The following is a 21656-nucleotide window of genomic DNA, read 5'->3' on the forward strand; positions in this document are numbered from 1 at the left end:
TTCCCCCTCAAAGGGGTCTGAGCAGTAATGCAACTCTCAGTTTCATAAGGAATTTGAAAGAACAACTCCGGAGAGGTATAAAATGTTTAATCACTGTATCTGATAGCAAAGAAGAGGATGGGTAAGGGCCTAAAATGTACAGAATGGTCTTCAGGGAGAAGGGCCTGCTTTGTCTCCAAAGCATGACAGACGACAAGGCACAGGACCTTCAGGGAGTTATCCAAAACACTTCTGTAAATTGTTTCTGGAAGATGCTAATTTTGAGAGAGGAAGCAGGTGACTGCGACTTCAGAGTCTGTTGTTGTTCAAGTGATTTACTTCCAAAACAGCTGTATGACCACATTACACCGGTCAGCCTGGTCTACAAGGATTGGTCACTGGGTGTTCCTGCTTGTGGTTTGATACGCGGGTGGCCTTGGAGGTGGCCGTGCCGGTGTTGCACTGCACGTCATTCTTGGAGGGTCCGTGGCAGAGCTCTGCTTGTGGGTATCTGTGCGGTTTTGTCTGGACTACGTCTAACCATACAGAGGGGATTTGGATATATCCAGTCTGTAATGCCACTAAGCCAGCATGATTCTCTTTGCTTCCATCACTGCGCTCTTTCCTGCGGCTCTGGCTGTGTATTGGTGCAGGGGAGCTGATGGCCACCTCGCTCTGGAGTGTTGAAGAAATGCATACGATAATAAAGCAAAGGTTTTCCTTTGTAACTCTGACCTTGATTCATCTGCACTGTATACTGCACACATCAGAAGACTTCTTTCTTCCTCTTGCTTGTAGCAAAACCTTGGTTTTGTCCATAAAAATTGATTTTGCATAGATGCTTGTAACTCACCCACCGTTTTTCAGTGTTATTTTCTGGTATTTAGCCACAGTGGCATGAGTATGTACCTGGGTACTTAGTTTGCATGTGTTTCTGGGAGATTAGGGACAAATTTACACAACTGAGGTTCTTTAGGATATTCAGAGGTGTAAACTGCATGAAACCATCTTGCAACTGCAACACTGTTAACTCAGTAATACTGTGACTAAACAGCCGCTCTCCATTCCTAGAGGAATAAATTTTTGGCATGATGCAGAGTAAGCAGTTGGTGCAAAATAAAATACTTCACTGTCACAGAAAGTTTTGGTGTTATGAGTTGACTATAATTAACACAGTGAAGCTTTTTGATTGCAAAACATTGGAGTTTTTTTGATTTCTGTAGTCGAATACTGGAAAACGATATGTATTTGAGATGTTGATAGCTTTTTTTTTTCTTTTGGAACAAAGAAAACTGTTTTTGTAGTTGTTTGTGTAGCGTACTTGAATCCAGTGGTTCAATCCAGGTAACATGTCCTTAATACCATTTCATACAGGAGATTCATCACTCATTTAGTGACTCCACAGTGTTGTCATTAGGACCTTGCTAAGCACAAAAGTGGGAAGGAAGAGGAATACACTTGGGGTTAGTGATTAATACACTCCCAGTTAGCAAGATGTTGATTTTCAGCAGGGATGATGTGAAGGGTTCCTACAGCTAACATGTTGAGAGAGTCCTTAGGTGAAACGCTGTCTTGGGATTGTTGAATTGAGCTTGATTTCTGTTCTCGGCAAAAAAGGGAAAAAATAAATGCAACGAAATCCTTAATTTAACTGGGGGAAAAGCCCTTATTGTTTTGAGTGAAGGGAATAAATGGGTCTTGAATTGCAAAGGCACAATCCGGCAGCAGTGCTGGTGGAAAATAAGGTCTTCCTCTATGGAGTTCCACAGTTTTGACAAAATGTACTCTTGATTGTTTCCTGCATACAGGACGGGGTGACATTCAGCCCCAGTTGGATAGCGCTTTACAAGATGTCAATGATAAGTACCTGCTGCTTGAAGAAACCGAGAAGCAAGCTGTCAGAAAAGCTCTGATCGAGGAGCGCGGTCGATTCTGTACTTTCATCTCGATGCTGCGGCCCGTGATAGTAAGAGCTCTCTGGTTTAACTTGGTACACTTGACAAATTAGATAAGTGGCCAAAAGCCTCTAAAAAAAGTAGCTCGTTATGTCTTAGGATTGTATTCCTAGGGCCAAAATTCAACCTGCATCTCTGCCTAGGAAGGGGCAAGAGTTGGGACCTTTCCTGTAGGCATTTGGAGTAATTTAGCACTGAAGACACAGAATTCTTTCAGGATGACTGATGGGGAAACAATGGACACAAAAGACTTCAGTGGGCTTGAGTTCCCTATCCATACCAACATGAGACATTGCTAATGCAGTTTTTTCCACTGCTTTTTTTCTTAACATTACATTTTAATATAAATCTTCCTTACTCCTACTCCAGTGCTAGCACTGATAAATGTTTCAAGACCTCCCCTGTGTATATAATGACATTATCTGACAGATTGCAGGCTGCTACCATGCAGTTTTCTGGCAGCTTTTTTCCTCCTACATGACAGCTTTTTCGGTTCATTCAAAAGGTTTGAGTATATTTTCATCATCTCAGGTTGTCTGAAGCCCGGCGATGAGTCGTTTCTGGCTTTGTGCAAGCACGATGCATTGCTGAAGGGTCTCCAGCGTATTGGGAAAATGTTCCCTATGCTTGTTTACAAAGAGCATCAATCTCAACAAGAAACCATGGTTAGAGAAGCAGAGAGGTGATGGCTGAGCAGGAGGAGGTGAATTCCAGACGCTCAGGACCTGGATGAAATTACCATGGTAGCTAAGGGATTACTGTGGTAATTTACGGTGCAGGAATCGTCTGAGTTACCTGTCCATGTAGCTTGAGCCAGAATGAATCTTAGATGTATTAATGCTCTGTACCTGCATAGTGCATTTATCTCAAAGTTTCCAAACAGTACCAAGAAGTATGAGTTTGACCCCTGTTTACATTCATGGTTAAAATCCTTAGGGCACATTAGTGATTATACATAGAAGAGAGTTAAGTCTTTTCCAAATATAGCAAAAATTAAACTCTCTCTCTGAGGATGTCACAAAAAGAAGGCTGAGGCCTATTTATCTCATTGGTGAGAGAAAAGATTTCTGGGTCTCAGAAATGGCAGCAATCTTAAAATAGTTATAAAACAATTTTTTTTTAACCCTCTTTTCATAAGAAGTGATTGCTTAGTGGGCAGAGAAAAAGCAGCTCTGCTGGGCATTCCCACGTTCAGCAGCAAAAAGAAAAAGGTCATGTATTGTGTTACGGGTCTGATTTTAAAAGCCAAGGCTGAGATTAGCCTTGCTCTTTTGTCTTTTCAGGAAGAAGAAATATCAATGCTAGGAGAAATAACCCACTTACAAACCATATCAGATGACCTGAAAAGTCTCACCATGGATCCACACAAATTGCCATCTTCAAGTGAACAGGTTAGCTCTTGTTACCTGAAAAATATTTTTATTTGCACTTGGTACTGGTTTTCCTGTTGTGCTATGAGGCATATTGACTACTAGCATTTAGTGGCATGCGGTTATGTTTTGTAGATGCTTCACTGCAGCAACGTCATTTTTAACATAAGCAATTTTTAAAAAAAATAAATAAATACTAACTGAATACTCCTGGAGTATTTGGTGAGACCAATGTTGAAGCGGTAGCAGTAACACCTTGAAGTATATGAAGATGTCCAAATTCTGCTGAGACTACATGAGGAATGAATGTCATCCCCTCGCCCTACATTTGAGCATCCCTGTCTTTATGTAGTCAACAGATTGCTGGGATTAGATAGCTTGATGCAGTCTAACATTTGAGCATTTTTCCATGTTGTCCTTAAAATGCATAGGAAAACGTGTCTCAGTAAATGACTCCAAATAGGACCTTTTCTCCAACCCTGCTGCGTGAACTCAGTTTTCTTGTTGTACCTTAATCCCCTTATTGTTGGCCTAGAAATGTAAATGAGGGAAGCTCTGCTGTGGTTGAATATTGGAGTTTCGATTAATTTTTTTAAATGCAACAGTTTTTAAACTCTAAGGCTGTAATAGATTTGGGGGTTTTAAAGAAAAAAAACCCCAAAATAAACCAGCTCACAGCATGCATAAAATAAATCTCCAGTTTACTCTTTAAAGATTTTTTTCCATTTAAATGTGAACTTTCCTTCTGTGATAGCAGCCCTAATGTGGTAGTTCCTGGGAGGCCAAGGTTGAAGCTGACTGTCCTGTGTAATATGTACAGCATAATTCTGGAAGAGAACTGGGACTGGGTCAATTGGCACTGAAAGTTTGTAGTGGTGACAGATGTTGTATGACAAGCAGATGCTTTCTATTAATAAGGGAAAAAAATTTCCACGTCCTTGATGCTATTGATTATCTTTCATCAGGTAATTTTAGATTTGAAAGGTTCTGATTACAGCTGGTCTTATCAGACTCCTCCATCCTCTCCCAGTACTACCATGTCCAGAAAATCTAGTGTTTGCAGGTAAGTAGGCTGGTAATACTTAATTTTAACCTGTTTGGGGGCAAAGGGAGGCAAATTCAGACTGGTATAGATTTGTATGCATACTTAGATAACAACTCTTAATGAAATCAGTCCCTCGTGGTCTTTATCCGTTCAAGTGTGTGACTGAGAATATTAAAAAGGATGGGCATGACTGAACAACTTTGGAACTCAAGACAACTTGGAGATGCTTTTGATTGAGTTCTCCTGAACCGACATCAGATCAAAGAGCAGACTGTACTGATCTAAGCTCTGAGATTGTTCATTCATAATTTCCTTTTCTGTTTTTCATGTGATGATTTTTTTGGATTATTCTAAGTAGCTGTTACTAATCAGTAAGTTAAACTGTTTGAAAAGGAAAAACATTCTTGGCAATTGCCTTATCAGTTTGGTAGATGGAAATGCTTTTTTGATACAGGTTTTTTGACTGTTTAATGCTGTCTAATGCTGTCCTGAAATATGTTGAAACACTGGATTCTGTCTATGCTTTCTCCGTAAAAACTGTTTTCTCTCATAAAACAGTTTATTAGCATGTTGCCCCCATACCCTGGTGTCTACATTTACTCTTTCCTTTTACTGAAAAGGAAGATACCCTACTGTGTATTCTGCTCAACACCTTTCTAGCTGCTCTCGAATGATTACCTTTTAGTTTGCTTTATGAATAATGTACTACAGGTTCCCTGTGTATGAGCAAAGTTACCTATAGCATGTCAGAGCAAGTGAACATGACTTCTTCTATGTACCTACTTGTCTCTGCATGCTGATATATATAAAAAAAATTCAGAACTTTTATATATATGTGTGAAAATATGCATATTTAGAGCAATGAGCACAGGCTTAAAGATGCAATATCCTGAAGCTGTAAAAGAAAATGGCAAAAAAACACCCAAACCCAAAATCCATCATCTGTTCCTAATCAACCTCATATTTTTGTCTGGTAAAACCTGAATGGCAACAGACTATGTTGTATGGGTAAAATAAGGCAGAGCTCTTCTTCCTCTGCTCCAAGCCAACTTGTATATCTTGTGTGTTGCCTGGAATTCGTGAGCAGGAGGTGCGGTTCTCAGCCAGGTATCCTTTAGAGCCATCCCTTCAGCTAGTCAGTGGGCTCCTGCCAAGATGGTAGGAAGCTGCCTTTGGTTTGATGCATCCTGCTAGTCCTGCTCAGCCACCCCAGCAGGAAACTTCAAAGGCTCCCATGTTGTGGCTGGCATGTTGTTGCTGTCATTCAAGGATACTGGAGGTTAAAATCAGTGTCTTTGTTTGAAAAATGAGTATTTTTTTTTAATGGATTTGTCTGGGATATTTAATTCTCTGACCATCCTTCTTACTAAGGCTACATACCCAGCAGCTTGACTTCACTCAGTATGCTGTCACATTTTTCCTGGTAGAAAGCCTTCACGTGAGGGAAACTTGTCCCAGGTGCTCTGAAACACAGGGTTTTGGTGGTGCTTTCAAAAGCCTCACACGTTGGCCTGTTAACTGACTGCAACAGCATGCCTGGAGGCAGACTTTGAGATGAACTGTGATGCCAGAGGACCCCCTGCTAGAGAATGCATTGGAAATTTGGGCCACGGTGCAAGAGCAACAAGGTGTAAATCAGGAATAGGAGAGAGCCATCAGCAGACGTTCTCTGTGCAAGTGCTGAGCAAATGCTAGAGAGGGCATGTAGCGATCCCTTTGTCCCTTTGAACCATCTGGGTGATTACGGAATTTGATCATTTGAGTGAAATTCAAGGTAAAATGCCATTTTCTCTCTGGTCGCAAGGGATACTGCAGCTGCTTAGAGTTCTTTACTGATATATATGTGCATATATATAGATATTTAAATTTAATTTGTCAACATTTTTTCTTTTCCGGTTTATGCTGCCTGCTGCTAGAGACATGTGGAATGTTAATTGTACTGTATATGGGTCTCTCCCCACCCCGCCCTTGTGTCTTTTCCTCTCCCCTTTCCTTTCTTTGTTCCTTTTGTCTCTCACAGCAGTCTGAACAGCGTTAACAGTAGTGATTCCCGGTCCAGTGGCTCGCACTCGCACTCACCTAGTTCACACTATCGCTATCGCAGCTCCAATCTGCCTCAGCAGGCACCCATGAGGCTGTCCAGTGTGTCCTCCCATGATTCTGGATTCATGTCCCAGGATGCTTTCCAGTCCAAATCGCCATCCCCCATGCCACCAGAAGCACCTAACCAGGTACGTGCAAGCATGAGAACTAAAACCTGAGCGTGAGCTGAACTCTTAGCTTGGCTCACCTTTCACATAAAGGTTCTGGTGTGGTTTTGGGGTACCTTGGAGTCAGGTTAAACACTGAGGGTAAGGTTTGTCTCACTGCACTTCATCCATCTAAAAGTTGGGCCTCTAGCTGGAGTGGTTTATGCTGCTTTTGCAGTTAGCACTGGAGAACGGGACTAGTCTCTCTCAGGGGATTTGGCTTTCCCTCTGGCCCTGGAGGGAGCCTAGATGCCTAACTTTCAGATACTTAAAGGCAAGAAAGAGCAAGAAGTCCCACCTTACAGGAAGGAATAATACTCACTTAACCCACTGAGGTTACCAGTTAGTGTCGTGCACAGATGGCAAGTATCTGGTGGCTGTTTACTGTTTAATGGACAAATACTGGTGCCAGAACAGCCTTCTGAAAGCCTTTGTATTGATACTGGTGAAGAGATGACTTTTATTCCTTCCTTGCTATGGGCCTGGAATATTCAAAATGCCATTAGCAGTATCATATGAATTTGATTTTGCCATTTTTTATGACATCCCTTTCTGTGGATAGGCTTGCTCTTTTTGATTCTCAATCGAGCACCTTGCAGAAATAAGGTTTCTGCATAAAAACAAGAGGTATTTTTAATTCCTTATGGAACTTGTAAGAAATGAGTAGTTTGTGTAGTCATATATAATATTCTAAACCCAGTCAAACTAAAAGGATTTTGCTATAAATATAAGCAAAGTTTTTCCAGAGCATTTTTGGTCTGCAGAAGGAAGTTACTGCTCTATTTGTTCATGGCATCATTCCTAGAAAAACTAGCTGGCCACCTGCAGGCAGAGGTTTGCATGCCTCCATGGCATGTATCTTCCAGCATCTGAATTCTATTTTCTGTTTTGGGTTTTTTTTAACAAGTCATACAGCAACTGCAACATTTTTTAAACAAGGCTGGACTGCCATCTCAAAGTATAAATCCCGTTGTAAGTCTTTGTTACAAGCCAAAGCGAACCTAACATCCTGACGTTGAGTATCACTCGTTTTTACTACACCTGAGGTCACTGGAGAAAATTATCATTTAGTTTAATAAATGGAGTTGCACTCCTTTTCATGTGTTGGGGAGTAGGTGGTTTTGTAGGCATGGCTGGGGAGTAGATGGTTTTAATCCTCACAGCCAGGAAGCAGAGGACAATTTCGGTGTTAGCGGTTGCCAAGTGTCACCTGTGCACTTGAGCTACTCCTAGGCCGCCTTTGACAGCACGCAGACCCCTACTTTTTGTGGCACATTTAGTCAGTAGCACCCTTACTGAAGTTTTTAGGGTATCATCCAAACCAACACCAGTTCATTGAGGCTTGGAACATGTTCTCGAGGGAAGCTCAACAGTTTATTAATATATTTACCTCTTTCATTTTAATAGAAATGCTTTCTTTTCAAATGAATACATCTTCTGCACTGTCCCCAGTCTGGACACATCAGCATTTTTTTATAGATGACATCCTGAAGAACTTTGTGCACACTAATAAAATGAATGTTCTGTTTAGATTGGCTATGGCTAACCTAAGTGAAATGCAAAAAAAGTAAATGAGCAATAATAAAGTAAACTGGAATAGTACCAAGGTAAGGAAGTTGACTTTTAAGATACGTGCATCAGTCATACATGCTAGCATCATCTTTGGTTTTTATAGTATCCGCTGCACCTGCATAAAAGGGTGGTAATCTACATGATGATGCTGTGTTTGCTGATGAGGATGTAACTTTGCAATTGCCCTTAGCATGGACAAAACCCAACACCTCTCTTTGCAAGCTCCTCTGCTCAGCAGGGGAGAGAACTTAGGCTGGGATCAGCAGGCAGAACATCCTGGAAAGCTGATGGGCATCAGGCTGACTGACACGAGCTAAGTTCAAATGCTTTCACTTCACTTTAGAAACTGTCCATAAGGTTGCAAACTGATCCAAGCATCACTTGAGCTATTCATGAGCTGTAGAAGGCTGCAGCAGTGTGGCGTTGACAAGTGTAGTGTGTTGGTATAACAAATAGGTATGTGCTCTGTATGTCTCTACTTCTGTGTACCTTTACGCAAAGGAAAAGGTAACAGATCATTGCCTGGCCGCTTCATCTTTGCTTAAGTGTCTTGCTTTGTATGTTCAGCACTAAGTAAAAGTGTGTGTGTTGTGCTGACAGATAATCGTGATCGTGAGCTTACTGAGAAGCTGTTCGATTTGGAGCGTTATTTCATGTTGTGTGTCTCTAACCAACTGACAGATCTTCCTTGTGGTATTGTGCTTTTGAGGCTCGGTGGTGGGTGGGGAGGAGCAGCGACACCGGCTGCTGACTGTTTCTAAAACACTGATGTCATTGTTTCTGGTAGTGACACTGAGACAGCAGAAAAGCAAGCTCTGGAATCAACAAAGGAAATTAAAAGCTATGCATCTTGTGCAGGTGGACACTTTGCTGATGTTTGCTGGCTGCATGCTGTGGCATCTGCTGGCAGCTGTAGTTTTGAAGGCAATAAAGTCCATTTTCTCTTAATAGAGAATTTAAAAAGAAGGGGGACTACACAAAATTCCCCTCTTATGGGAATGAGAATATGTAAGCTATGTGAAGCTTTTATGCTCTCACCTACATTTTAGACAAGCAGGTGTCACTGAAAATTAAACTGAATTTATTCAAAATCACCTATGGGGGAAAAAAATGTCAAATAAGGAATAAGTAGAGATTTAAACAAGATAACAGACTATACCAGAGAAGAGATGGCTGGCAAAATGAAGACTGCTTTTCAGCCTATAGTGGCTGAGCAGTAAGTCTTTACAGCTATCACACTCTGCATAGGAGACGGGGAAAAGAGCAATTATAAAAACAGACTCTGCCCTTACGCTGGTTTAGCACAATAGCTTTCCTGCAGCGTTGCTGTTAACATCACTGGGAGTGAAAGCGTTAGGCCGTAACAGATATTCGTACATGTGGAAAGGTCACTAAAACGCTTTAATTCAGCAAGTGCATTTGAGTATAGCTGGACAGTTGGAAAAGCACCACAGGTCTGTTTCTGGAGCGGAACTGTTCCTCTAAATGCCAGATTTGAGGTCAGCCGTGGCCAGTGTTGCCCACGGCCATGTAGAGTCCTTCTGACAAACCTCCTGCTGGGAGCACAGAGTCGCTCTTGGATGGACGCTGCACATGGCTGGTGCTGCTAAGCCCACATGTTGCCCTTTGTAGTAGACAAACTGAGGTCTGGGCATATCTGTGATAAAGTAAAATGGTAGGAATACGGTTATGTTTGATTGAGGGGGATAATAATAGAAGGATCCGCTGGACTTGGAGTGGACATGCACATGGAAAGCAATTATACAGTTGGGTTTTAGAGGCTGCTTATGAGTTTGTGGGGATGAAAGCAAGGGAAGAGAAAGAAGTAGATGAAGAAGAGAAAAACACTGTTTATGTGCTGTCAGACAGCAGAGGACTAAGTCTTTATTGTTACAATATTCTGGAAATCGCTTTCCCTAAACGGTGAAGTAGAGGGAAACTGAATGTGAACTTGCTTCTGCATGTACAGATCAGCAAGATGGAAAGATTTTGCTTTTAAGGAGACTCCATTGCTTGAAATAGCTTGAAATCAGATTAAGGGAAATATATTGTTACAACTGTTCAGTTTTCCATGTAAGTTACAAAATGCTGCCAAATCACACATTAAACAAAAAACAAAACCATAACTGCAATGCATCTGGAAATTATCACCAGGTATTTGTTTCTCCTAAACTTCCTTTTTTAAATAGTTTTCCAAAAGTTTGTCGCTGGCTAGAAAAGAGGGGTCAGTAGAGACATGTTCCAGGGAGGGAGACAAATTGAGGAGGTGACCTTGAGGCACAATCCAAAGCTTTTTGAAAGGTGACTGGGACATCTTCCACTGATTGTGGAGAGACGTTGGACCAAACTCTTCATTAGGATTTGTTCTCCTAGGAAACCCTTGCCCAGGAAGCTCTCTGTCTAGTAGTTGATGAAGAGAAGAGGTTAAGAAAGGAATGCTATATTTGAATGGAAAACATAGCAAACAAAGGATGCAAGTAATCCAAAATAACTATGGTCCTTTTATAGGTTAGTAGGACAGGGGATGGAAAATGAAAACATACTTCCCAGTAGCCCAAAATACAGCTTTTTATATATATATATATCCTTGCTGGAATTCATACATACCACACCAAGCAGCGGGACACTATCCAAGAACAAGCCATGGCACAGCATCTGAGAGATCAGATACCAAGGTACATATGTAGAGCACACATCTGAGGAGCTGGTGGTTACTGTACAGAGCACAGTTTTAGCTTTCTGCTGATACTGTTAACTTAAGCTTTTTCTAGAAGAAAGGGTTTGAGAGCAGAGCAGAACCACCATTATCGCAGCTGTGGGGAAAAAAAGAAATCTCCCAGGGTTAAAATAGCCAAAATGAAAGAACTAATTTTAAAAATGACTCAAACTAAGCAATCAATTTAAAAAGGAAGTTACTAAAATAAGTTGAAAAAAATTCCATAGTCAAACTTCTCACCCCATGGGATGAGGGGTAGAAACTGCTCTGCCCAGCCTTTGCCCATGCGTGTGCTCCAGGAGTGCGTGTGCCAGTGGATGTCCGTCTAGAATGAGCACTCACAAGTTTGGAGACTTTTTGCCCAAGCAGTCACTGTGCAGTTTCTATTTTCAGCCCCTCGTGTACTTTCTGCTAAGAAATGGTGGTCTGTGCTTCCCATTCCTGACTCCAGCCATCCAACACTTTCTGCTGGTTGATCCAGGCAGCCTTTGACCTGCTGCCACTCGCGTTTTCTTAACACTTTTCCTGCAGGAGTTCAGTATTCTTCTGCCTCCCTCTCCATCCTCCTCACTGTTGTAATCCTTTTGTAGCAAGAGCAGAGGCTCCCCTTCCCTGTGCCATGCACGTCTCAAGACAAGGAGACCCTGTTTCCCTACCACCATCTCTTGCATTTCCTTCACCTACCAAGGTGTTTTCCCCATCTTAGTTCATCCTTTGTCTAGCTTTGCCTGCTGAAAATGGCCACGCTGAGTTACCATTTCTTCTTTTTTTTCACCTTGGAGTCACTTTATTCCAAAAATAAGTTCACCACTTCCAGCCTTTTTTTCCCTATACACCAAGTAGATGGAATAATTTACATCTTCAGAATTTGCTTTTTTGGCCTTTTTCTATGTGCTCCGTGCAGCTTTGTTGCTAATAGACCTCATTTATGACCCATTTCTGCCATTACTTGACATGATCTCATTTCTGTCTTGTAAAGAGGAATAGCCTGTCAGATGTAAATGCCAAATTCTCACTTCTCATCGCTGGGGCATCTGCAGAAAACACGGTGGCCTGATACCATATTTGGAACTCAGACCCGTCACTGTCTGTCCTGCTGTGTGCAGAGCGTGCGGACCCAGGAGGGTCTTTCAGGCCATAAGCAGGAGGTTTCAGAAAGCATTTTCTGAAATTGTGGGGTTTTTTTTCTTTTTTTTCATTTCTTCCCTAGACTAAGTGGTAGGACTAGTGTGAGTGTTCTCATGGGGCCGCTCACACAGTGTCTTTTGCTGAGCTGTGTGGAATGTCAGAGGGAACTCTGGAGTTTTAGTGTAAAAGCTAATTTTCTGTAAGATACTTTTCTCTAAGGAGAGAAGAAATAGGCTCCTCTCCATTTAGTGTGCTGTAGTTATGTTTGATGGCAGAGTCAAGTGCAGCTCATGTTTGTCTGTACTCTTAAGAGGTTTTTCTCCTGTGAAAGAGTTACATTAAATCAAGAACATGACAAGTTCTACGAAACATCAAGCCACTGAATCATCGGGTAGCCCACTGCGTACTTTTCTCTCCTTAACTGCTACATGTCATTTGTTGTGGTTTCTTCCCATCTCACGTTCACCTCAACTCTGCACTTTGAACACAAGCCTTGTTAGCTGAGCCTACTTGTACCCTAAATACATTTGACAGGTCACCCGCAGATCTGATCTCACGTCAGCATATGATGGGATATGCCTTATTTCTATAAAATGACAGGCTTTTTGTCATTTTTTTAACAGCCTTTGCAAAGTTTCACTGAAATCCACAGTTTGCTGATACGCTGAAGATGCTGATACTCTATTGGCTTCTCAACAGCCCCAGTAGTCTTCACCAAAATCCTTGTGGTGGTGGTGTTTCATCTCAGGAGACAGGCATCTCCTTTTCCCTAGGGAATTAACTATACATTCCTTATATGTAGTTTCTGGTGAGCAGTGAGACAACTAGAGGTGTTAGCAGTAATTTCTCCTCTACACTGCCTCTTATCCAGCTGCCTTTTTATTGCAAACTCACCCCAAGATCTCACCGAAGGTTAACTGATGGAATTTTGAAATCCTTGAAATCTAAGGCTTTGCTATACAAACTTGATACAAGCGCACGTTCTTTCTGCTGTCATAAAATAAAATGTTGGGGATATCCTTAGATAGACTTGCTTCACAGGTCTTGGATGAGCAAGGATGAACTAGTCTTGCCAGTGCTGAATTTCCTGACATTGAATAGAACTCAGTACTGCACCAACAACATTGCCAGCATTCCTGACCATCTCCAAGCACTCGGTTGGAGGGGGATGCCACTCTCAAGGGGGAGATGTAGAAGAACATTGTAGTTGGTAAAATGGTCCACGTTATTCACCTTGGCCTGCCTGTAGGTGAATTAGATGTAAAGGTCTTACAACAGCAAATGTACGTAAAGGCACGCATTAAAGTTGGAAGTTCCTAGCTAGGAGCAAAATGTGTGAGGTGTTTGATAGACACTGTGTCCTGCATTTTCCTTCGCTCCAAGCCCCTGATGTCTTCTCTCTCTGCTGTTAAGAGAAAGCAGGTGGCGAGCACATGCCACCACTTACGCACTCAGCAGAGTACATGTACCTTCACATTGGCTGCTGGGCAGAAAAGTTGGTGTCAGAGTGCTTTTGGTGTATGCATACTACTACCTGCAGAGGCACATGCATACAGATAATGCACTGTGGAAACCTCCAGCTTTGGTAAGTAGCACTTCTTTCTCTGTTCCGTAATATTTGAAGGCAGATGAGCTTTTCACAAGCACTTTTGCAGATCAGAATATCCCAGAACTTGTGAATGTAAGTGACGTTTGCTGCTCCCTGTTTTAAATCTAAACTTTGTGTCTTTGAAGTACTGATGATCTGCTTTTCTGTATAAATGGGTTGTCTCAGTATATTGCATGTTTGGACTGTAGGTGCCCTCAGCTCCCTCAGCTTCTTGCTCTGAGGCAGCTAACAGAATTGGGACGCTGGAATTGCAATGAGGAGTTGAGAACACTGCCTCGATTCCCTCATTCTCAAGCAGCGTGGCAAGTTCTCGCATTAAGCAAATGGCTTACTTTGTTTCTCATAGATTTCCTGAACATTAGCAATGGTTTTGAGCAGTTTCTAATTGATTTTTAAAACCCTAACCCTTTGCTTCTCTCATCCTTCCCTCTCTCCTGTGTATGTCTCTGTGTATGTGCTTTTTGTCTTTTTTTGTTTGTTTGTGTGTGGGTTTTTTTCTTTTTTGGTGGCTTGTGTATCCTTTCCCTGCGTTGCGGTGCTGTTTCACGCTGCAGAATTCGTCCAGCTCTGCCTCTTCAGAAGCCTCTGAAACCTGCCAGTCAGTGAGCGAGTGCAGTTCCCCCACCTCAGTCAGCTCAGGCTCCACCATGGGGGCTTGGGCCTCCACAGATAAGGTGAAAAACTTCATCTCAAAGACATACAAACCTACTAGCTCGTTATCCAAACCCAGCAACATTTGGACAAAAAAAAAACCATGCATGGGATGCAGCCAGGATTCCTCTCTGTGAAGATGAGAATAGGAACTGTTGCACACTCCCTAAGTAATAAATCTGTGAATAAACCACAGTGACACTTGCCTTTAAACTATCTGGCAGGGGAAGCTACAAACTGGGCATTTTACAGAGGTAATTTTCTAAGAAAAGCTCGTTGTCCACCTTTTCTACTCGAAGAGATTGTGGAAGGCTGCCCAAACCCAGCTGGTTGCCTAACAAAGAGCATCTTGCCCAGGCTGTGCTGTTTGTGGCTTCTCCCCCTTCTTCCATTAGGTAACACGCATTACACTGAGAAATTGAGGGTTGGTTTGACCAAAACAAAAAGGGAAACAAAGCACACGTGGTTGGAATAAATTACGGGGGATAGACTCTGAACCAGGGGGGAAGTGATAGCGGTCTCCATTCTCATCTGGTAAATCCTTGCTGTTGGTTTTCCCCTTTTATTTTCTTCCATATCATCACACAGCCAGAATGTGTCATGTTGGAAGGCTGTATGCTGTTCCTGTCTGTCCAGCTCCACAGAATAAACGCCACCAATGCCAAAGCCTCCAGTGTTGGGAACGTTTTGTTTCTATGTCCGCAGTCTGCACGGTACCTAAATTGCAAAGGCTTTTTCGCCGTGTGCCGCTTTCATGGACAGAAGGCAGAGCTGCTCAGCCCGGAGACAATGACTGCTAGACCGATGCCTGAAATTTGTTATGCCAAATAACAACTTTCAAGCATTCTTGCTTCTGAACCAAGCATTGTATCAATTTTCTGTTGTGTATTTGCAGCAAAGCTAAGATTTTTCTTTCTTTTGTTTTAAGATACAGAAGTTTTCTCCCTAGAACATCGAGAGTCGCAGTATATTTTCATATTCATTCTGTTTATATTAATTTCTCTGTTTTTGTTTGTTTATTTGTTTCGTTTCCAGTTGTCTAATGGGTTTTATCACTGTAGTTTATCAAGTGACCCATCCGTAGCTTCAGTTGGTGCAGGTCCTTTCCCTCATTTCCCGCCTGTCTCCCGCGCGTGGACTCGGGCTCCCTCAGCCCTCCTTCCAGACTACGCTCATTATTACACCATTGGGCCAGGCATGTTACCATCATCTAAGATCCCTAGCTGGAAGGTTTGTGTTCCTTTTGTTGTGGCAGTCCTCACCTCCTCATACCAACGGTGTGCGCACGGCGGTTGTTGTACCTTTCGATCCATGTAATCGCTTGTTGATTTGCTCTGTTTAATATCACTCTGAATGGGCACTGCATGGTGATAATCAGGGAGGTAAAAGCTGGTGGCGGATATTTCTGAATGACCTTGTCTATTCTGGTACTGCCTAAAACATGTTAAAGCTGACAGCACCTAGGTAGGAAGGAACAGTTTAACTCTGGAACAGTGCTGAAAGCGCTCTGGGCTCTATTCAGCGAGAAAAGAGCTTGTTCAGCACCATCAGAGCTCTCAGTGGAGCAGGGAACTGCAGGCTGGACACCCGGTTAGCTTAGTGAAGCCATACAGTGACCAGCGGGGTGCTCTCCCTGCGGCGGCAGTGCTTGGCCCCCCCCTTGGCCGTAGGCAGGCACGCTCCCGTAGATGGAGCTGGGGTGGTGTAAGGCAGCCTGCGTCGCCGGGGGAAGCCAAGGGCTGGCTGAAGCTGCCCCAGCTTGGCTGCCCCAGGCTGAGCGTGCTCACCCTGCTTTGCTCGCTTGGGTGAGACCGACGCAAAAGCCCGAGTGCCGTACCTCCTTCCAGTTCCTCCAGCTGGATCTGCAGGGATCTTCCTTGGCATCAGAACAGCTCCGCTCCAGAGCCTGGACTCTGATCCCTGTCAGGCGATTTTCCTGGGAGACTCTGCCCCAGAGCAAGGGGAGAAGGTCTCGTTTGTTGCCCCGAGTCTTCACAAGGCCCGTACGCAGCTGACAGTAGCTGCACAGGCCTTAGATGCCTGTGGGTGGTTTTATGATACCGCATAGGCGTGGGACCTTCTTCGAGGGATGAACGGCCATACCTTGTTACACCCCAATCTCCCCAGCGCCTGGCGACGGTGTGACACGCACAGGGTGGCCACACCGCTCTCGGGGCTTCGCCATCGCCAGCTGTGTCTGCGTGAGAAGCTCTTTGCCAGCGTGTTTTACGGCAAAACGCTCGCGGCGAGGACACGGCTGTTGAGGCAAAGCAGAGTTCCGTGTGTGCTGACAAACCCAAAATACCTGTCGGCACAAGGGCGTCTGTCAGCACAGCTGCCTCACACCTCTCGGGCACCGGACTGAGACGTGCCCGTAAAAATCTGGGGTGGTCTTAGCCCGTCGTTAATTAATTATCGGAGGGCTGCGTGGAGGCTGCCCCACAGTCGGCTGCCGCCAGTGGTGGGGTACGTGGCCCGTTCTCACGCACAAGTTGTTTCTTTTAGTTGTAAAGCACCCCTTGCCTTGGTGAAGGAAAACCCTCTGAGGACCGGGCTTGCCCCTGCAGCAGCTCGTATCTGGGGAGCTGCTGCTTTGCAGCACAGGTCACTGATCAACCCTGTTCTTTGTGTGCAATGTGTGGTTTCTGGGCACCCTCAGGACTTCGCTTAATAGAGCCCTGAGTGAATAGAGCCCTCCTTGCCTCAGGAATTTCTGATTCAAATTTGTCACCAGTAATTCAGAGTGAAGTTAGTCTTTCTTCAGTACAGATCATTATTATAAACAAGATTTCACCTATTAAGTAAACTGAGAGGTTACTTGGATTAACTTGCTCCTCTAATGTCTACCAAAAATCTGTTCAAGCCTAATTTGTGCGTAACAGCACGTAATATTAGAACTCGTGTACGTCTAGAACAGTTAACCTCGCTGATGCGGAGTAACTTGCTCCTCCAAAAAACTTGCTCCTCCAAAAATCTGTTCAAGCCTAATTTTTCAGAATTGAAGACGTGCGTAACAGCACGTAATATTAGAACTCGTGTACGTCTAGAACAGTTACCTCGCTGATTGGACATTTGTGTATATTTTCTGCTGTGTGCTGGTGATTTTTTGCATTTGAATTTCTGAAAATATAGGCTTTAACACAATGGAATTTCGTTTACAGAAAGCTGTAGTATTAAGATGTTAAATACCTTCATATAAGAACACTTAGGTAGAACAGGCAATTTGCATTCCCTGTAATAAAGGAGATGGGTGTTATAAGTGAGGACTTTTAATATCCTCAAGATTAATTAATTTCCAGCCTTATTCAGAAAGGCATATCCATTTTGAGACGTAATCTGTTGCATTAAAATTGCCCTTTTGCATAACTTTACTTGTAATTAAAGCGCAGTTGCTGACAGAAGCTGTCACTAACAAGCACATTTCCTTAGGACTGGGCCAAACCAGGCCCGTACGATCAACCAATGGTGAACACGTTGCAACGTCGCAAAGAAAAGCGCGAACCAGATCTCAGTGGAGGAGCTCAGAGCGGACCACCCGTGCCCACTGAGGAGGCCCAGAGACCTCGGAGCATGACGGTGTCGGCTGCCACAAGGGTGAAGCTCTGTTTTCGAATATGTCATTTGGCACAGAGAAAGGGATGTGCCAACTCCGCCAGCACTTTTTTGATGTGCTGCGTGTTGGCACATGTTTAGCCGGAAGCAGGACTGGTGGGGTGATAGTGTGGTCAGTGGAAATCGGGTGGGCGTGAGAGAACGTGCCACTGGGTGTTGGTCGTGGTAGAGCAACGGTGTCGAAAGGCATCTGTTTCTTGGAAGCCCTGGTAAATGGTTGGATGCGATCTTGTTGGGTTGTGATGGTGACCAGCTCTGCTTGGGAAGAGGGACAGCTGAAGGTCGGTGAAGGCTGGCCAACCCTTCTAGATGTTAAGAGTCTCTTGAGACCCCACTTGGAGTGCTGCGTCCAGCTGTGGAGCCCTCAACATCAGAAGGATATAGACTGGTTGGAGCGAGTCTAGAAGAGGCCAGAGAGATGCTCAGAGGGCTGGAGCACCTCTCCTGTGGGGACAGGCTGGGAGAGTTGGGCTTGTTCAGCCTGGAGAAGAGAAGGCTCTGGGGAGCCCTTATTGCAGCCTTCCAGTGCCTGAAGGGGCTACAAGGAAGCTGGGGGGGGACTTTTTACAAGGGCCTGTAGTGACAGGACAAGGGGGAATGGGTTTAAATTGAAAGTGGGGAGGGTTAGATTAGATATCAGGAAGAAATTCTTCCTGGAGAGGGTGGTGAGGCACTGCAACAGGTTGCCCAGAGAAGCTGTGGATGCCCCATCCCTGGAAGTGTTCAAGGCCAGGCTGGACGAGGGTTTGAGCAACCTGGTCTAGTGGAAGGTGTCCCTGCCCATGGCAGGGGGTTGGAACTAGATGATTTTTAAAGGTCCCTTCCAACCCAAACCATTCTATGATTCCTTTCCGTGTGTGTGCAGCAGGGTGAGGAGATGGAGGCCTGCGAGGAGCTGGCGCTCGCTCTGTCGAGAGGGCTGCAGCTGGACACCCAGAGGAGCAGTCGGGATTCCTTGCAGTGCTCCAGTGGCTACAGCACCCAGACAACAACTCCGTGCTGTTCAGAGGACACGATCCCATCTCAAGGTACCCATCTAAGAGATGTGCTTTTTCAGAGCGTTCCCAGCCTGGCCATCATGCACTCACCTGTGATGCCAAGGAGCTGTATTCCAGCAGCTGTCACTCACTGACTTTGTACTCATCTGGGGAGAAAGGGGAACATTGCTGTGGTGAAGCTTTTTCCAGCTTGGAATGCAGCCTGGATTTATTAACTAAATAGAAACCTGGATTGCTGCATAGTATACTGAATGATCCTATTTTCTTGTGCATTACTGGAATGAGTTTTAGCTTAAGGATGCTACCGTTTTAAAAGATGCTGGAATTACATTTCATGGGTTAAGTGGAATGACGCTGGTATCGCATCATACGCTTCTTGTGGTAGTAGTGTCCTTTCTGAGCTGTCATCCTAGCAAATATGCGCTCATGAGCTTAGCTTTCTTGCTCCAGCAGTACTCTGAATCTGTTCTTGGTTTCCCTTTGTGACCTTTTATTTCCTGTCTGAGCAGAAATTATCATAATTGGAAAAAGAACCCGTTGGAGACCTTAACTTGGCCATACCTGGGAAGGTACACCAAGGTGTTGGGTGTTGTAGCCTGTTTCAGAACCAGCAGCCAGCTGAGAGGGACTGAGTGTGGTGTTTGCAGTTCAGGATCCGCCCTGTTTGCTCAGCTGAGGTCGGTCGTGCTGCGCAGTCACCAGCGGCAGCAGGGCTTGCGGAGGCCCTGGCTTGGCTCAGCAGTTCCGTGGAAAGGAAGGAACCTGATGCAGTGGTTAAAGCCGAGGCTGAGTTTTCAGCACGGACAGCTGGGATTTACTTTGTTTGCAAAATAAGCAAACTTGCTGCTGAAATCACTGGTACACAGTCCCCGAGCCCCTCATTGCCTAGTCGGAAGTGCACTTCTTAGTCACTGGCTGTTTTAAGTATTTGTATCTACAAGTGGTAGCATATGGCTTGTAGGATGCTGATTTGGGTATCAGTGTCGGCAACAAACACTGAGTCTTCGTTACTCCATTGGTTCTTTCAGAGAAGGTACCGAGTGTGTACAGTTCCACCAGAGATGTGGGCTCCCTGCAGCTTTGGGGTTGCACCCTGCAGCTTTGGGGTCGGCCGGCTGTAGTGCCTGCCTCCAGCCACGCAGGCTGAGAGTCTTGGTCGCAGTACTTCAGGCTTCCTTCCTCCTAAAGGTGAAACCTCTCTTAACTGCTGTAGACCTCCAGGCTTTTTTGGGTTATATATACTTTTTTGGGTTTGCGTGCCCTAGGCCTCGCGAGGTGACTCAGCTGTCCTCTCCACCTTGTTCCTAACTCTATCTTTTGGCATCAGTTTCAGATTATGATTATTTCTCTGTGGGTGGTGACCAGGAGGCAGAACAACAGGAGTTTGACAAATCTTCCACCATCCCAAGAAACAGCGACATTAGCCAGTCCTATCGCAGAATGTTTCAAACCAAGCGTCCTGCTTCCACCGCAGGTCTGCCCACCACGCTCGGACCGGTCATAGTCACCCCCGGCGTCGCCACCATCCGGCGGACCCCTTCCACCAAGCCTTCCGTCAGACGCGGCACCATAGGCGGAGGGCCGATTCCCATCAAGACGCCCGTGATTCCTGTCAAAACACCAACCGTCCCTGACATCCCGGGGGGGCTGCCCGGCACCCTCGCCGGGACAGAAGAATGTCCCGAGCAAAGTCCCGAGTCTCCGGCGGCAGGAGATGGTGGGCAAGGCGTCACCAGCATGCCCTCCTCCGCATGGAGCGGCCAAGCGTCTGTCAACCCGCCGGCCTCGAGCCAGAAACTGAGCGCTGCCGAGGAGCAGAGGCAAGCGGTTCCGGAGAGCGAGGGGGAAGAAAGCGACCGGGATGGGGTCGGCACCCTCACGCCCGCCGGCCAGCCGGAGCTCGATCCCGGAGACCTGAGCCCTGGGGACGCCCCGCAAGGTGAGGATATGCTGAACGCCATTCGGCGCGGCGTCAAACTGAAGAAGACGACGACGAACGATCGCTCGGCACCTCGTATTTCCTAGGAGTGGAAAAGCTGCCGGAGTACTGGCCACCAAGAAGGAACTGTGAGGAAGCTATTTGGTCTCTGTCCATTCCAATCTGTAATCAGTGCATTTTTTAAGATGCTCAGTAACAGACAGTCCGAAAGTACTCTAGAAGAGAAATCAAGGTGAAAGAGCGTAGTAAGACATCTTCACTGGCGTTTTAATTTGTAAATATCAATGATTTTGTTTCCGCATTTTTTTGATCTGAGTTACACTTTTGATTTTTTCTGAAGGTGCCAAATCCCATTTACCTTTTTTATAACTCTCTTTGTAAAGTTTTAAATCATAGGAGGAAAAAAAAAAAAGAAAAAAAAAAAAAAGTCGAGTAGTTAACTTCAGCAAAGGGATTTAATGAAAATCTGGCTTTTTTGCAAGCTTTTGTAGAGCGCCTTGTAATAGTGAGGTTAAAAACCAAAACGGGACAGTGGGACTTCCTTTAAAATTTGTGTCAAGCTGTAGGGAACAGATCCTCATTTGAGTATTAAAGAAGTCGGAAAAGCAGGAATAAATACTGATCATAAAAGCAATACGTGACGCGAGGAAGAAACCTGCGGTTGGTGGAGTACCGGGGGGGCAGCGGGGGGAGGGAGAGGCCACCGAAACAGCGGATGCTGTTGCACCAGAGTAGCCCCGTAGGCTTGGTCACCGGCGGCTTCGTGGCAAACGCATCCCGACAAGCCATATTGGATTTCCGGGTTCCCTTTCTTGAGGGGGTTTTAAAGCCGG

At 44.7% G+C, this 21656-nt stretch overlaps 1 protein-coding gene across 1 annotated transcript in view; it reads left to right on the forward strand.

Annotated features, from left to right (window-relative positions):
* MTSS1 (metastasis suppressor 1) overlaps positions 1 to 21222 on the forward strand; it is a 34756-nt gene extending 13534 nt beyond the window's left edge. The window contains exons 5-12 of the mRNA XM_010161208.1: positions 1788 to 1945; positions 3218 to 3325; positions 4270 to 4367; positions 6370 to 6580; positions 15310 to 15504; positions 17704 to 17868; positions 18752 to 18914; positions 20212 to 21222. Coding sequence (XP_010159510.1) covers positions 1788 to 1945; positions 3218 to 3325; positions 4270 to 4367; positions 6370 to 6580; positions 15310 to 15504; positions 17704 to 17868; positions 18752 to 18914; positions 20212 to 20909 — 1796 coding nt within the window. The 3' untranslated portion in view covers positions 20910 to 21222. The remainder of the gene's footprint in view (positions 1 to 1787; positions 1946 to 3217; positions 3326 to 4269; positions 4368 to 6369; positions 6581 to 15309; positions 15505 to 17703; positions 17869 to 18751; positions 18915 to 20211) is intronic.
* Positions 21223 to 21656: the final 434 nt, after the last annotated feature.

The sequence above is a fragment of the Eurypyga helias genome, unplaced genomic scaffold, assembly GCF_000690775.1.
Source record: "Eurypyga helias isolate BGI_N326 unplaced genomic scaffold, ASM69077v1 scaffold20681, whole genome shotgun sequence".
Classification (NCBI taxonomy): domain Eukaryota; kingdom Metazoa; phylum Chordata; class Aves; order Eurypygiformes; family Eurypygidae; genus Eurypyga; species Eurypyga helias.